Source organism: Penaeus monodon, chromosome 43 (assembly GCF_015228065.2).
Source record: "Penaeus monodon isolate SGIC_2016 chromosome 43, NSTDA_Pmon_1, whole genome shotgun sequence".
NCBI lineage: Eukaryota > Metazoa > Arthropoda > Malacostraca > Decapoda > Penaeidae > Penaeus > Penaeus monodon.
In genome coordinates this window covers 25,058,811-25,073,810 of record NC_051428.1, presented here as the reverse complement: position 1 = coordinate 25,073,810, position 15,000 = coordinate 25,058,811, and the positions used below count along the sequence as shown (strand labels likewise).

At 36.9% G+C, this 15,000-nt stretch overlaps 2 protein-coding genes across 3 annotated transcripts; one reads left to right on the top strand and one right to left on the bottom strand.

The window, feature by feature from the left end:
* Positions 1–861: 861 nt before the first annotated feature.
* Positions 862–6,696, top strand: LOC119568159 (keratin-associated protein 21-1-like). Of its 2 annotated transcripts, none has more exons than XM_037916569.1 (3): positions 862–897; positions 5,879–5,931; positions 6,092–6,696. In XM_037916569.1, the coding sequence occupies exon 3, from the start codon at positions 6,092–6,094 to the stop codon at positions 6,545–6,547; it is 456 nt and encodes a 151-aa protein (XP_037772497.1). In that variant the 5' UTR covers positions 862–897; positions 5,879–5,931; the 3' UTR covers positions 6,548–6,696. The 2 variants fall into 2 exon arrangements, with proteins under 2 accessions (XP_037772497.1, XP_037772496.1); XM_037916568.1 differs by lacking the exon at positions 862–897 and adding an exon at positions 5,558–5,581.
* A 5,883-nt stretch (positions 6,697–12,579) lies between these two features.
* On the bottom strand, positions 12,580–13,678 carry LOC119568117 (epsin-like). The gene is made up of 2 exons (XM_037916512.1): positions 13,524–13,678; positions 12,580–13,238 (listed from the first exon to the last, which is right to left on the bottom strand). Exon 2 carries the CDS (start codon positions 13,236–13,238, stop codon positions 12,675–12,677), a length of 564 nt encoding a protein of 187 aa, XP_037772440.1. The 5' UTR covers positions 13,524–13,678; the 3' UTR covers positions 12,580–12,674.
* Positions 13,679–15,000: the final 1,322 nt, after the last annotated feature.

Sequence of the window (15,000 nt, the reverse complement as noted above, 5' to 3'; positions counted from 1 at the left end):
GAATCAGTGAAAATTCTGCGTAATAGTATTAATTAACTATTCAGTGATTCCTAAATGCAATAAAACAAACAGACAAACAAGACTGGAGCTTACGGATAATTTCATATAATCACATAACTAACATTGTTAAAAACAGATAAAATTACATTAGTTTCTCATAATTACTAGTATGCTTTGTGCACTTTCAAAACCGATTTATTTTCATTTATATCTAGGTACAGTAGTTTAACCTTCACTTCAAAAACACATGTTATTTGAAAACGACTGCCTCATATCAACTCTATATTTAACAATGAATAGCTCTAATTAAGCGTGTTAAATCTAGTCCTATTATATAAGCTTTTAATCTGGCTCAAGAACAGAAATTATCCAAGAATAAAAGAAGCAACATTTCTTCATCACTCTCTGTCTCTTTCATTCTATTTAATCTTATTATTATCATCTTTTCCCCTTTTTGTTATTTCTTGAACGTGAACTTTCCAGGCGTTCTCTGCCCTTGTTCCTGATTTCCCATTACAACATATTTAATCCCTTTACACACATTTCGTGACAAACTGGCGGTTGCGTTTGCTTACTCATGATCATTGGAGGAAAATTCTGAGGCTGAAAATTCAACACATGCACACACACACACACACACACAAGCACACACACACACACACTCAACACATACACATATAAATGCAAGTGGGTGCATTCAACACATACATGCACAGTTGAACACACAACTACAAGCCGAAAATACATGACCCACTCGAACTCCCTCACACACGACCCCCCCTCCTCCTCCTACACGCATACACAGACTCGTGAAAGCGAGAGGTCCGTGTGGGAAATTCCGAAGGGTGACTCCAGGAGTTGCACTCGGGGACTTCCGCTGTCCATTTCTAGTTCAGGGTGAGCATCTCTTCCTGTATATTTAACTCATATTATCGCTTTTATGGTGTTTTTTTTTAATAACTATAAAATCAGTCTTTCAAAGGGAGATAGAGAGGAGGGAAGGAGATGGATAAAGATGAACTAAGCAAAAATAACTGCGATTGCTATGATGCTGTTAAACATTACGTCATAATTCGTAATGACGCAATATAACCAAATTCTACGATTATAAAAAAAATATGTATCTGTGAATGCAAGTAATGATTTAAAGCGCCCTTACGTTATATATATATATATATATATATATATATATATATATATATATATACATATATATATTACTAAGTTTCTTGAGTTATTTTTTTCCAGTTACTTTGTTTATTAATTTGTACATCTATAAAAGATTTACTATACAATATATGTAAGTATACCCTGAAAACATGCTCATCTTCTATATACCATTTGAGTTTCGTTTTCTGTGACGATTAAGCATGAACGAAATAAAAACGACTAGAAAAAGTATCATTTTAATGATAAAACATACATACTGAAAATATGTTCTTTTAGTGTTGTGAAAAATACATATACATTGTATAGAAATGGAGACATACCTATACAACTACAATGATAGTAAACAGATCCAGAAACAACCTTTTTGACAACGAAATTTGTTTTATCATGTTCATGTACAGTACATATAATCAGGCATTCTTCTTGAAACAGAGGGGGAAAGAGAGTCTAGTTTTGGACATCGAAAAAGAATCTGCTTAATTACTGTTATTATATGCCATCTCTTCCGGTGGCAATTAACTCGCGATCGGGGGCAGTTAGCAACTAACTGTTTTACCTGTATGGGTTATTTTTTCAACTGGAACACATTATTTTGTAGTAAAATATCCTAGATGGCTTTTGGTATCTCATGATGGGTTGTGCTGTGTTATAGATACACAATATAAGGATGAATGTGCATGAAAATAACCGAGGTAGAAGGAATGCAGCTTGATATATGTTTACCGCCTACTCAGCTCCCGCCGCTCGAGAGGCGTCGTGTAGGCCTTAACCGTCGAAAAAGAGACTATGGTTAAGTCCTTTTTTTCGATGGTTACGGTTTACGCGACACCTCACGCGCGGCGGGAACTGAGGAGGCGGTAAAGGGTTATCGAGTTACCTGATGCATTCCTCCTGCCTCGGTTATTTTCGTGTATGTTCGTATTTAAATTGGATATCTAAAACATGGCACCAACCACCACTTTAATAATAAAAAAATCTACTGGGATATTATATTCCAAAATACTGCATACCAGTCGGAAAAAAATAACCAATGCTATCTCTTCCAGTGGCAATTAGTGTCGCTTAATGTCTCGCGTGGGAATGGCCGCGGCTGACGGCTAGCTGTTTTACTGTATTGGTTTTATTTTCGACTGGTACACAGTATTGTGGAATACATTATCCTAGATGGTATTTGATATCTTATGGTGGGGTTGTACAGTGATATAGTCACCCAATATAATTGCGAATTTGCATGGAAATAACCGAGGTAAGAGGATTGCATCTGACAACTCGACAAATGTTTCCCGCCTATTCAATTCCTATCGCGTAAGCCGTAACCGTCGGAGAAGACGGCTCAATACAGTAAAACAGCTAGAAGTCAACCGCGGCCATTCCCATTACGTCACAAGATTGGGCGGAGCTTAGCGACGTGTCTCGCCTCCCACCACGAGACAGATTTTGGGCGTCGCGAGACGTCGCGCGACACAGTAATTGCCACTGGAAATGATGGCATTAGATATAATAAGCGCAAGAAATGTCGTATATCTGTGGAAATAATCATATCAACAACAACAACAACAATATATATGTTAAGAGTGTGGTGGACAAGAAATGAATCAATAGTATGAGTTACGTGCCAAGGATGGCTGTCTGTGGTCCGCGTCTCTTTCCTCTTTTTCTCACTTGAATTTGGGGAGGGGCAGAAATCTAGCCTACAGTGTTTAAATACATGTCTGAGTGAAATAGACGGATAGACAAAGGCAGACAGAAAAAGACAGATATATAGAGATAGAGAGACTCAGACGGACATATATTTCTCTTAAAATCATAAAATCTTAAACCGATCTTATATCAGTGAAAATTATACGTAATAATACTAATTAACCATTTATTGGTCGCTAAATGCAATAAAACAAATAGACAAACAAGAATGGAACTTCCGGATAATTTAATATAGTAACGTAACTAATATGGTTAAAATAGAGATAAAAATTTATTAATTTTTCATAATTTCTAGCATGCTTTGCGCACTTTTAATAATTACTTATTATATCTAGATCCAGCAGTTTAACCTTCATTTAAAAAACGCACGTTAATTGGCAAAAAAAAAGACTGCCTCATATTAACTCTCATTGAATTGCTCTAATTAAGCCTGTTAAATCTGGCCTCATTATATCATCTTTTAATCTGGCTCAAGAACAGAAATTATCCAAGAACAAAAGAAGTATAATTTTTTATCACTCTGTCTCATTTATTATATTTCATCTTATTCTTGTCATTTTCTTTTCTTTTTGCTATGAAAGAACAGCTCTGAACGTAAACTTTTCTCTGCCCTTGTTCCCGATTTCCCATTACAGAGATTTCGTGACAAACTGGCGGTTGCGTTTACTTATGCATGATTATTGGGGGCGGGGGGGGGGGGATCCAGAGGCTGAAAAGGCAAAGCACATGCACATACATGCACACAAACACACACACGGACACCCGCGCATATACTATCACACACACACACATATAAATGCAAGTGGGTGCATTCACACATACAGTTACACACATACCTACTCACTCACACCCCATCCCCAGACACACACACATGCATACACAGACACGTGAAAGCGAAAGGTCTACGTGGGAAATTCCTGAGAGTGACTCCAGGAGTTGCACTCGGGGACTTCCGCTGCTCATTTCTAGTTCAGGGTGAGCATCTCTTCCCTATACTCTCATATTATCGCTTTGATAGTGTTTTTTTTTATGATTGTATTCAATTACGTCTTTCAAAGGGAGGCGGAGAGGAGGGGAGGGGATGGATGAATATGAAGAATAACAACACAAAGAATAACAAAAATAACTGCGATTGATGTGGTCATGTCAAGTATTAAGCCATAATTTATTATGAAGTCATGTAACCCAATTTTGAGGTTATCCAACATAAAACAAGATGAAATTTTTGTTTCTGCGAATACAACTAATGGTTTAATGCGCCCGTACGTTTTATCTATTTTTTATTTTTTACCAAGTCTCTTCAGTCATTTTTTCTATTTAATTTCAGTTTATTCATTTGTATATATATAAAAGACTTATCACACAATATGTATACGTTTACCCCCAAAACTTGCTCATTTTCTATATGCTATTTGAGTTTCGTTTTCTGTGATCTTTAAGATCTAACTAACTAAATAAAAGTAATTGCAAAAGTCGCATGACAATGATAAAACCTACATCCTGAAGATATGTTCGTTTAGTATTGTGAAAAATACATATACATTGTATAGAAATGGACACATACCTATACAACTACAATGGTGGAATCCATTAAGTTTGATCTAACAATTTAAATGTAAGTAAGCAAAACAAATCCAGACAGAGAATTTTAACATTAAAACAGCTCACTGGCGGATTGAGAAATCCAGATGGAGATCAGCAAAGGACTGGACTTAGTTCCTTGAAAGGAAGATGTTTCAGCTAATGTATTGGAGAGTTTTAACGTGAAACTATTTTACACATGGTTTATTAATTTCGGAAATCTCGCAACAGTAGCACTACAAAATCCTAGAATGACTAGATCTACCAGTGTCTGTCGTTCCTGAATATTTTCCAGCGACGGCATCTGGAAATGGTTCTTCCTGTGGCATTTCTTTGTAACCCCCCCCCCCCCCGTCGCTTTCCCCGAAGTATACTGCATCTTTTTGTTCTACGAATTACTGCTGCTTGAAGCCAAATAAACATAGGTTATATGCGACAGGCGTGAAATTCGCCAGACCTTAAATCTAATTTCACTTTCGAAACCTGTGCCAATTCTAGGCACGTGCCATGGGCAGTTTGGGAAGCATTCGTCTATAACAAGACGAGAATGCACAGCAATTAGGAATATGCAACAAAATTAAACATTATGAACCTTCATCTGTTTAAAACCATGAAGGACACGTGAATGTTTATCAGTACATAATACACAAAAAATTATTAATCAGTTATTTAACACATAGATCCTTTTATAACCGTCAATAAATACACGAATTCTCAGTAGTACGTATTAGTATCATAACCTAAATCAATATTATAATAACACACGCATTCTCATCAACCCAAAGCGTGATGTTGACCAACACCAATACTTAATAAATGCATTTGCAACCACACATAAACTTCTAACCTAAGTGCTTCCCTCAAAACTGCAAGTCACGTTAAAACCTCACTTTATCACTCGTCCTTGCTGTGCGGGAAATGAGAGTAAGTTGGCGGTTAAGAAAAAAAGTAAACCTTTTCTAGGCTTAACCTTCCCGATTCTATTTTAATGTTCTGTATTTATTTTGGTAGAAATCTCTCATTTTATTCGTGAGCTGCCGTTGTCATTGAGGGAAGTGTGTGTATATATATAGCAGCTGTAATGTTATGAAACTGTCATTCAGATTTTTCCTTTTTGCAGTGAGGTGAGGTGAGACGAAAAAAAATATTACATTTGTAGTTACCTTTCGTGTTTTTCATAGATAACAGTTGAGCTATAGGATGCTTTGTGTTCTTTAAAAGCTTAATCTATCATTCCGTTGCTCATATGTAAAATGTATTTGATACCAATAACTGTTCAAGAAATATGTTTTTCCTGCAATTTATGAAGAAAATAGTCTGTTATTTGATACTTGTTCCCAGTGTGTTTTTTTCTCATGTTATAAATGTCAGATTTCTTTCCTATTCCTCTAATTAATTTTATTGATGTTTTGTTTCTGCATTGTAGACGTTTAAATACTTCTCGAGTTCCTAGACACGAACGCAACTCAATTTACCGACGTGAGTATTTTCTCGTGCTTTAATGTTCAATATTTTTCCCGTAGAGTTTCTGGACATAATAGAAAACACTGTTGTTATTCAGTTATTATTAGCATCAGTCTGTTCCATTTATTCATTCGTTTACCTGTTTTTCTAATGCGAATCATTCCTTGTACTGCAGATGATGAAGATATTCGTGGTGTGTCTGCTAGCGTGCGTTGTCGCGGCCGAGGACAAAGCACATGGCAGCAGCAGTCAGGGCGACACGCGTTTCCTTGGGAGCTTCATCGGCGGGCTTGCAGCAGGCTTCTTAGGCAGACCCAACAGACCCCACAGACCCTTCAGGCCTCATGTAAACGGGGGCTTCAATTCGGGTTACCATCCAGGCTTCAATAACGGCTTTAATAATGGTTTCAATAACGGCTTTCATCCTGGCTTCAGTAACGGGGTTAATCACGGTTTCAACAACGGTTTCAACACAGGTTTTCATCCAGGCTTCCACAGCGGCATTAATCAAGGTTTTAACCATGGCTTCAACAGCGGCTTCCATCCAGGCTTCAACAACGGAATCCACGGCGGCTTCGGTTCCGGCTGTCGATACTGCAGAGCTCCAGGAGGACAGGCCTACTGTTGCTAACCCGCCCAGATGTCAGGAGGTGAAGGGCGTCCAGCTTCGGGCAACTGCTGCACCGCTTTCTGTGTCGGGGAAGGTGTGTGCGTCGGTAGAGTGGACGTATTTGCTGTATATTTTACTGTATGTAATTTATTAAAAGATTATGAGTTTCATGGCCTGTTTTAGAAACGTGAACATTTATACTGCAGATATGCGTATAGCTGTCTATACAAATATAGTATATATATATATATATATATATATATATATATATATATATATATATATATATATATGTATATATATAAATATGTATGTATGTATGTATGTATGTATATATATATATATATGTATATATATATATATATATATATATATATATATATATATATATATATATATATATATATATACATATACATACACACACACACACACACACACACACACACACACACACACACATATATATATATATATATATATATATATATATATATATATATATATATATATATATATATAAGTGTGTGTGTGTGTGTGTGTGGTAAGTGATAGGCGATACAGGCGATATAGGCGTTTACTTCGATTACTTTTACAATCAGTAATCGATTAATAATCGATTACTTACACCTGAAAATATATGCAATAGTTTATCTCGTAGAATATCAGGTATACATTTATGTGCTTTCTCTCTCTCTCTCTCTCTCTCTCTCTCTGTATGTGTTGAAACGGTTCTCGTCACCATTTCCCTATCCCCCCCCACATATATATATATATATATATATATATATATATATATATATATATATATATATATATATATTTAGAGGTTCTTGTTTTCTTGTTGATTGTAAATGGGATTTCAATACCATAATTATTGCACACAAAAGGTTAATACTAATTTGAATTTCATTTCACTCATATTTGAACTAATAGAATTGTCCGAGAGCTCCACACTGGTATAATCGCTCTTCCTAGGGCAAAACTTCGTCCACTTCGACTCCATCTTCCGATTTCGACCGCCAGGGAGTGAGAGAGGAATAGAAATCGCTTGGATGCAACACGATGCTTCTATGCTGTGTATTGAATGGCATAGAGCTAGCGAAAGAAATGAAGGCTATATTTGTCTTTGTATCAGTCGTTCCCTCCATTCTATCACGCATAGCGTCACAGTTTTCAGGTTTCAAAGGGGTTAATGGCTGGCATTGTACGTTAGTACCTTGGTAGGAGTCATGAGATCATTAATTTTCTCACAGTATGCTTCTCGTTCCACTAATCTCCCTTTGCCTCCTCTTCACATGGTCTCTCAAAGCCGGAGAACCTACTTCTACATAGCACATAATTACATCACGCGCCTTACACCTAGAGATATATTAAACATGCGCTATACAGTATGTTTACAGGCCTGGTATCTGTCTGATTAAAGGCTTGATTTCGCAGTTGTAAATACTACGGGACATAAGAGCAAAATCAGAAATGTTTTTCTTCATAAAGACGGGAAGCCCTTGTTATGAATTTGGGCAAAAGTTACACAGAATATGAGATTAGATATAAAGGGAAGCGGAACTAAATATATATTTAAATATGTGTAAACACCCACACCCACCCCACCCACACACACGCACACACACACATACATCATATGGAAGGGGTGTGTATAACTGCATAACTACTGTTAAATTCTACATAATATAGTATTAACCTTACATGCTTTTCGGTTTGCCACATACATCGCCTTTTCCAAACACATATTTACACATATATGCACGCTCATCCTTCCTGGCTCACTAGACTTACCAATCCTGTATTATCTTTCCTGTTCTGCAAGGGCTATTTGTTGCTGGAACACATCCAACACTTCCTTCACCGATTGCCAAATGCTCTATACGTGGTTTATAGCTATCCACTGACACTTGATAGGCGTCGATAGATATACATATACAGAAAGAAATATAGATTAAATGTAGATAGATAGATAGATGTAGATAGATAGATAGACACAGAGAGAGACTGATGGTAAATTGAGTGATTGACAGACAGACATACCTATCTCATACAACTTTCCTTGGGGATATCCAAGGAGTCTTATCAAATTCACTTATAGTAATTCCATGGATTAACATAGTATCACAATCATTTTCAGAAATTAATGATCATATTTCAGCAAAGATAAATCAAAACTAGGATATACTAACATTTGTAAGTTTAATATTAAGCTATTAAATAAAAATACAAAAACTCCCATTTTCGATTATACCTAAATAATAATGTGGAACAAATGTATAAATAAAACTAATATATGGCATGAATGGAAATCATGACATTGATGTTGATGGTCTTTACCACGACACGTGATCACATTTAAACCACATTTTAGGAATATGTGTGAGCTGGCTATCAGTACACGTGATATAAAAATAACACTAAGATTCTCAACTATTCTGCTGTAGTACTGATTATGCACGGCAGGTAAATTTAAAGTAAGAGCAAGCTTTAGAATAACATGAACAATTATTTACGTCCCAATAATGTATGTATGCATTTATTAATGTAAAAAAAAGAAAAAAGAAAACGTAATGTATGTGACCAAAGAAAATGTTTTTTTTTTCGCTTAGACTTAACTACATCATTCTCTGTATGATATTCCTTTGATATAGTTCAGTTATTACCCAGTAACTGCACAACGCTTACAGAAGACAGATTGTTAAAGACAGGCAGACAAGGCGAGGGAAAAACATAAGCCATATTTAAAATTCATCTTCATCATTTAAATTTAATTACATAATGAGAAGTAAATTTGGTGTAGTTATCCCTTAAAATTTGTTTTTCTTTATTAGAGTCTTCTATAGGGTAAACTGCCCTAAATTGTGCGAAATTCTCAAAAACAAAAAAAAAATTGTCATTGCGTTAGGTAGATAAATCAGTGAAGGGTTAACTCTATGCAAAAACAACAGGGGTATTGTGAGTATTTTGTCTCTGTTTTAAACATGGGAATAAAAACTGACAAGACCACTAAGAATGCATTTTTTTTTGTTTTACTTTTAACTTCCTTCTGTGGATTTTATTTTTGCTCGATATTAATTTACTGATAATAATATGCGCTCATATGATGATGATGGTAATGATAATGAGGATGATGATATTAATAATTATTATTTACATTTGTATTCATTATAGTTTCTTTTTTCTTATTCTGCCATCATCATCATCACAACTACTGTTTATTATTATCATTTGATAAATAACAGTAAAGACAAATTGAAGACTGGATATCAAATACTCTGTATGTAAAATCACTATGCATTATCTAATGTTACCTTTCCATAAATGAATTTTATCAACAAATGTCGTGACAAAAATGAAGCTTCGAAACACTAATACATAATCTACAAGAGTCACATTATTTATGTGTTCGAGACGGAATTCGAGACATGTTTGACTCAAAATTTGACTGTGGCTGTACTTGAGATATATAGTTAGGTATAATGTGAGATCTATTTAATATGGAGACGAAATATGCAAATAAAGAAGCTTGTCGCTATATCTATTAATATAATTTCTATCAATCTCACGATCTTCACTATCATTGTTATCATCACCTTTGCCGTTATCATCAAAGACTGACAATAGCATTATCAATATTGCTATTAATCTTCTGACAATTATCTATATTATTATCATGATATAGATTTTTACTCCGGTTAAAGCTTAAACAGTTTAACATTCTTTTCCCTCACTCCCTTCCTCTGTTTTTTCTCTCTCATTCATGGTGGGCGATACACACACACACACACACACACACACACACACACACACACATACACACACACACACACACACACACACACACACATACACACACACACACACATACACACACACACACACACACACACACACACACACACACACACACACACACACACACACACACACACACACACACACACACACACACACACACACACACGCGCGCGCGCGCGCGCACACACACACATATATAATCATATATGTGTGTGTGTTTCAATTTTCTCTTCCTTCTCTATCCCTCTTCCCTCCACTCTCTTCCACTAATCTCTTTCTCTTCCCCATTCCTTCTCTCTCTTCCGTCCCTATCTAACTCTATCACTCCCCCACCTTCTCTCTTTTTCCCATCTCCAACTCTTCCCCTCCTATCCTTCCTCTGTCTCTCTCTTCCATAATATTAGAATAAAACTTATACATTTATCTTTCGATTCATGATTCTTAAATTCTATAAAAAGCGATTCAGTTCTATCTTTCGGCGATTTGAACCTAATAATTGAATCAACGGTTTAATTTCATTTTCGGTCAGCAAATGGAAACTTGCAAGATATCTAATTCCATATTATGCCACTAATTTAAACCTAATAACTGATCTAATTCCCTGTTTAACCAAGAGCACAACATGTATAAACACCATTAATTCCAAGCATAAAAAACTAGTTTAAATCCTCATGGTAGCATCACCTTCCATCCTTATACCACATTAAATCCCATATTACACCATTAATCAAATCAGACTTAATTTAACATATTATACCAGGACGTATTCCTATAAAGCACTCATTTCTATTATCAATCGTCCCAGAGTATAAGTTCCGGAAGCGCAAACTCCCGCAAACGAAGCAAGGTCAGCCAACACGCATGGCGACTGCCATTTGTTTCCTGTTTCGACGGCGTCTCTCTCTTGATTATCAGTTTGGATTAACAAGAGGTCGAGGTTGTAGGCGAATACTGTAATGACAAATATGAAAGTGATTACTTATATGACTAGCCATGTAGGATTGGATTGGCTGGTGGAGAGGGTGAGCAGAAGATAGCAATGGAGATGGAGGGAGGGAGGGAGAAAGAGAGAGAGAGAGAGAGAGAGAGAGAGAGAGAGAGAGAGAGAGAGAGAGAGAGAGAGAGAGAGAGAGAGAGAGAGAGAGAGAGAGAGAGAGAGAGAGAGAGAGAGAGAGGGGAGGGAGGGAGAGGAGAGAAGGAAGGAGAGGGAGTAAAAGGGAGAGGAAGAGGGTGAGGGACAGGGAGGGGGAGAAGGAGAGAGGGAGGGAGAGATAGATAGATGGATGGATAGATAGATAGATAGAAAGGGAGAAAGAGAAAGAGAAAGAGAGTAAGATAGATAGATAGATAGATAGATAAATGAATAAATAAATAAATATATATATATATATATATATATATATATATATAGAGAGAGAGAGAGAGAGAGAGAGGGAGAGAGGGAGAGGGAGGGAAAGGGAGAGGGAAAGGCAGAGGCAGAGGCGGAGAGAGAGAGAGAGAGAGAGAGAGAGAGAGAGAGAGAGAGAGAGAGAGCAGAAGGAAAGAAAGACAGAGAGACAGATAAAGAGAAAGGAAGAGAACTGAAAGAGAGAGACAGAGACACGGATATCCAGACAGCCAGAAACAAACACAGACTAAGAGACAGAAAAAAAAATAGCTATAAACCGCCAATAAACCATCAAAGCTTCGACCCAGCGGCTAGTCCCCTGAACCGCCAACCCTCGGCCAAAGGGAACAGGAAACAAACAAATATTTCATTGGGTAAAAGGAAGCCCGTTTACAGCTAAGGATAGGCTGGACGAAATGTTAGATTTTTACACAAGGTGCAATATATCGATTTGTCTTTAGTTTATTTGAAATTTTGACTAATGATGACGATACTTATAATGGAGAGGATAGTAATATTGATGATTTTGATAATGATGATAATGAATATAGTAACGATAATGATAATAGCGATAATAAAGATAATGATTATAATATTTTCACTTTCACGTTTTACATTATTCTGTCTTCTTCATCCCTCTGTATACCAGCGTTATTTTTTTTTTCTTATGTATGAGTATTGAAGATTTGGATTTACTTCCATTGTAGTTAAGAATACCACATATTAATGTCATGTTTTTATTATCATAAGTACAAGCACACAGCATTTACTCAGTAAAGTTCCAAAACTATACAAACACGCACACAAAATTAACACAAACAATCATACAAAGGACATAAATGAAAAAAATAAAACACGCTACAACATATTCATACATATATATATTTTTTAAATACATAAAACTGTATTTACGAACACACCCACGCACAAAGTAATCACGATGAGGAGAGAAAATCACTACCCAAAAGAGACGATGGGTTTGCACACACGCTCCCTGAGACAGGTGTCGAAGCAGCACTTGTCCGAACCCGTGCAAGCGAAGTCATTGAAGCAAACCTGAGGCCCGCCAAACCTTGTGTTCGGACACTGGGGTCGCACCGCGGGGCAACGACCTGGCTTGAATTGGTTGAAACCTCCGTTGAAGGGAGGTCGGAAGCCGGTGGACTGGCCGAGGATGCCCGCAGCGATTCCGCCGACCAAGTTGCCAAGCTGATTGAAACCTCCTTGGTTGAAACCGCCCTGGTTGAATCCTGGGTTGAAACCTTGGTTGAAGCCACCCTGGTTGAAGCCTCCCTGGTTGAAGCCTCCCTGGTTGAACCCTGGGTTGAAGCCTTGATTGAAGCCTCCCTGGTTGAAGCCTCCTTGGTTGAAGGGTCTGTTGGGTCTGTTGGGTCTGTTCCCAGTCAAGCCCGAGAGGAGGTTACCCAGACCGAAGATGCGAGTGTTTCCTTGGTTGGTACTGTTGGTATTCTGGGCAAGGGTCGACCCCACCGCCAGGCACAGCAATATCACCCTCAGCATCTGTAATACGAAGAAGGCCCGCTATGAATATCACAAAATGACGAAAAAATTGAAAGGAAAAAGAAAGATAAAACACAAATGGAAATGAAAAAGGAAAAAGAAAAAGAAAAAAAAAGAAGATAAACATAAAAGAAAAAAATGGAAAGAGAAAATAGGAAAAAATGAAAAAAAAAGTAAAAGGAAAAAGAAAAATAGAGAAAAAACACCGCTATCCCATCACTCGTTTTGTTATATGCTATGCCCCTTTTATGAATATATTTGCTAAATAATTCTTAGTCTTATTACCGTGATGAGAATTTGTAGGAGTTGACGTTCTCAGCAGAGGAAGACAGTTCCGGCACTGGGAGGAGAGGGCAGATTACCTTTATATATAGACGTCCTTCAAGGTCAGAGGAGGTTATGACGTCACGGGAGATAACTGCGCCATCTATGTGGAGGGGGAACTATAACCATGCTCATAAGTGTTTTTTTTTTTTTTTTTTACATTTGTGTTTACACATATGCACACACGTTCTATCCGTATATGCGTATTTGTCTATCTCTGTCTCACTCGTTTAATTGTATGTTCTGTCGATATCACTGTGTTTGTTTATATATATGTTGGAATAAATAAATAAGTATATAGAATCCGATGCATACACACACACACACACACACACACACACACACACACACACACACACGCGCGCGCGCGCGCGCGCGCGGAATATATATATATATATATATATATATATATATATATATATATATATATATATATATATATATATATATGTATACAGAGAAACAGACACCTGCAGAAGAATGCGGAAAGGCAGGTGACAGAGGATCAAGGTAACCTGTAGGAGCATACCTGTAAGCGATTGCACTGGAGGAACAAGAAGAGCTTACTTCTGTGCTTTGTCATGCCACAATGCACGGCACGACTCTTACAGTGTGTGTGTCTTGTGTACAAAGTCATTATTCCTTGTAAAACCGAGAGAAGTGCATCCGCCGCCACCGGTGCGCAAAAGGTTAATTGCGTTTTTGCTTTGCAGAAAAGAAAAACACTATTTGATTTCCTCTTCTCTTAGGACACGTGAACAAATAGATTTGGATTTATTGATAGATAAATGAATCGGCAGCAAGAAAGTTTGTGTGTGGATCGGACTAACAGTTACAGAGACTCCTGAAAAGTTACTTTTCTATCGATACTCATCATTCTTAAACCACTGTAATATTTGTATTTGAGAATCATACATGTAAAAAAAGTCTGTCATGAACGTAAATACTTACGAAACTCAGCATTTATGATGATATCGAAGAGCGTTTGTAACAGAAGATGCATATTAAGATTATGTTTACGTTCTGCTGTGTTGTCTCCTCGTGTGTGGGAGTGCCGGGGCTATACCCTGGAAATCCCCCCTCACTCCCCCCCCTTTAGTCTATCCCTGGAGCTTGTCATCCATAAAAGAAGTAAAAAAAAAAAGGATAAACAACATGACTCTGTATGTTACAACTTTTATCTTGGTACTATATCCTGTAGAGAGACGCTTTACTGTGGATGTTTAGACTCGAGTGTGTCCGAGACTGCTTTCACATGCTACATGAATAAAGTCCATTATTTCTTTTATTATTTTTTTTCTCATATTTCTCATTTTTCGTTTCGTTAATTAGTTTCTCTTTCTAATGAATGATATTGTCTTTTCAACAACTCCATATTCGTCAGCTTAGAATTAGAAAATACTAAATTAGAATAATAACGCGTTTATAACACATCCCG

Coding starts and splice junctions, on each gene's coding strand:
- LOC119568159 (XM_037916569.1), top strand. CDS start 6,092: ATGATGAAGATATTCGTGGTGTGTCTGCTAGCGTGCGTTGTCGCGGCC.
- LOC119568117 (XM_037916512.1), bottom strand. CDS start 13,238: ATGCTGAGGGTGATATTGCTGTGCCTGGCGGTGGGGTCGACCCTTGCC.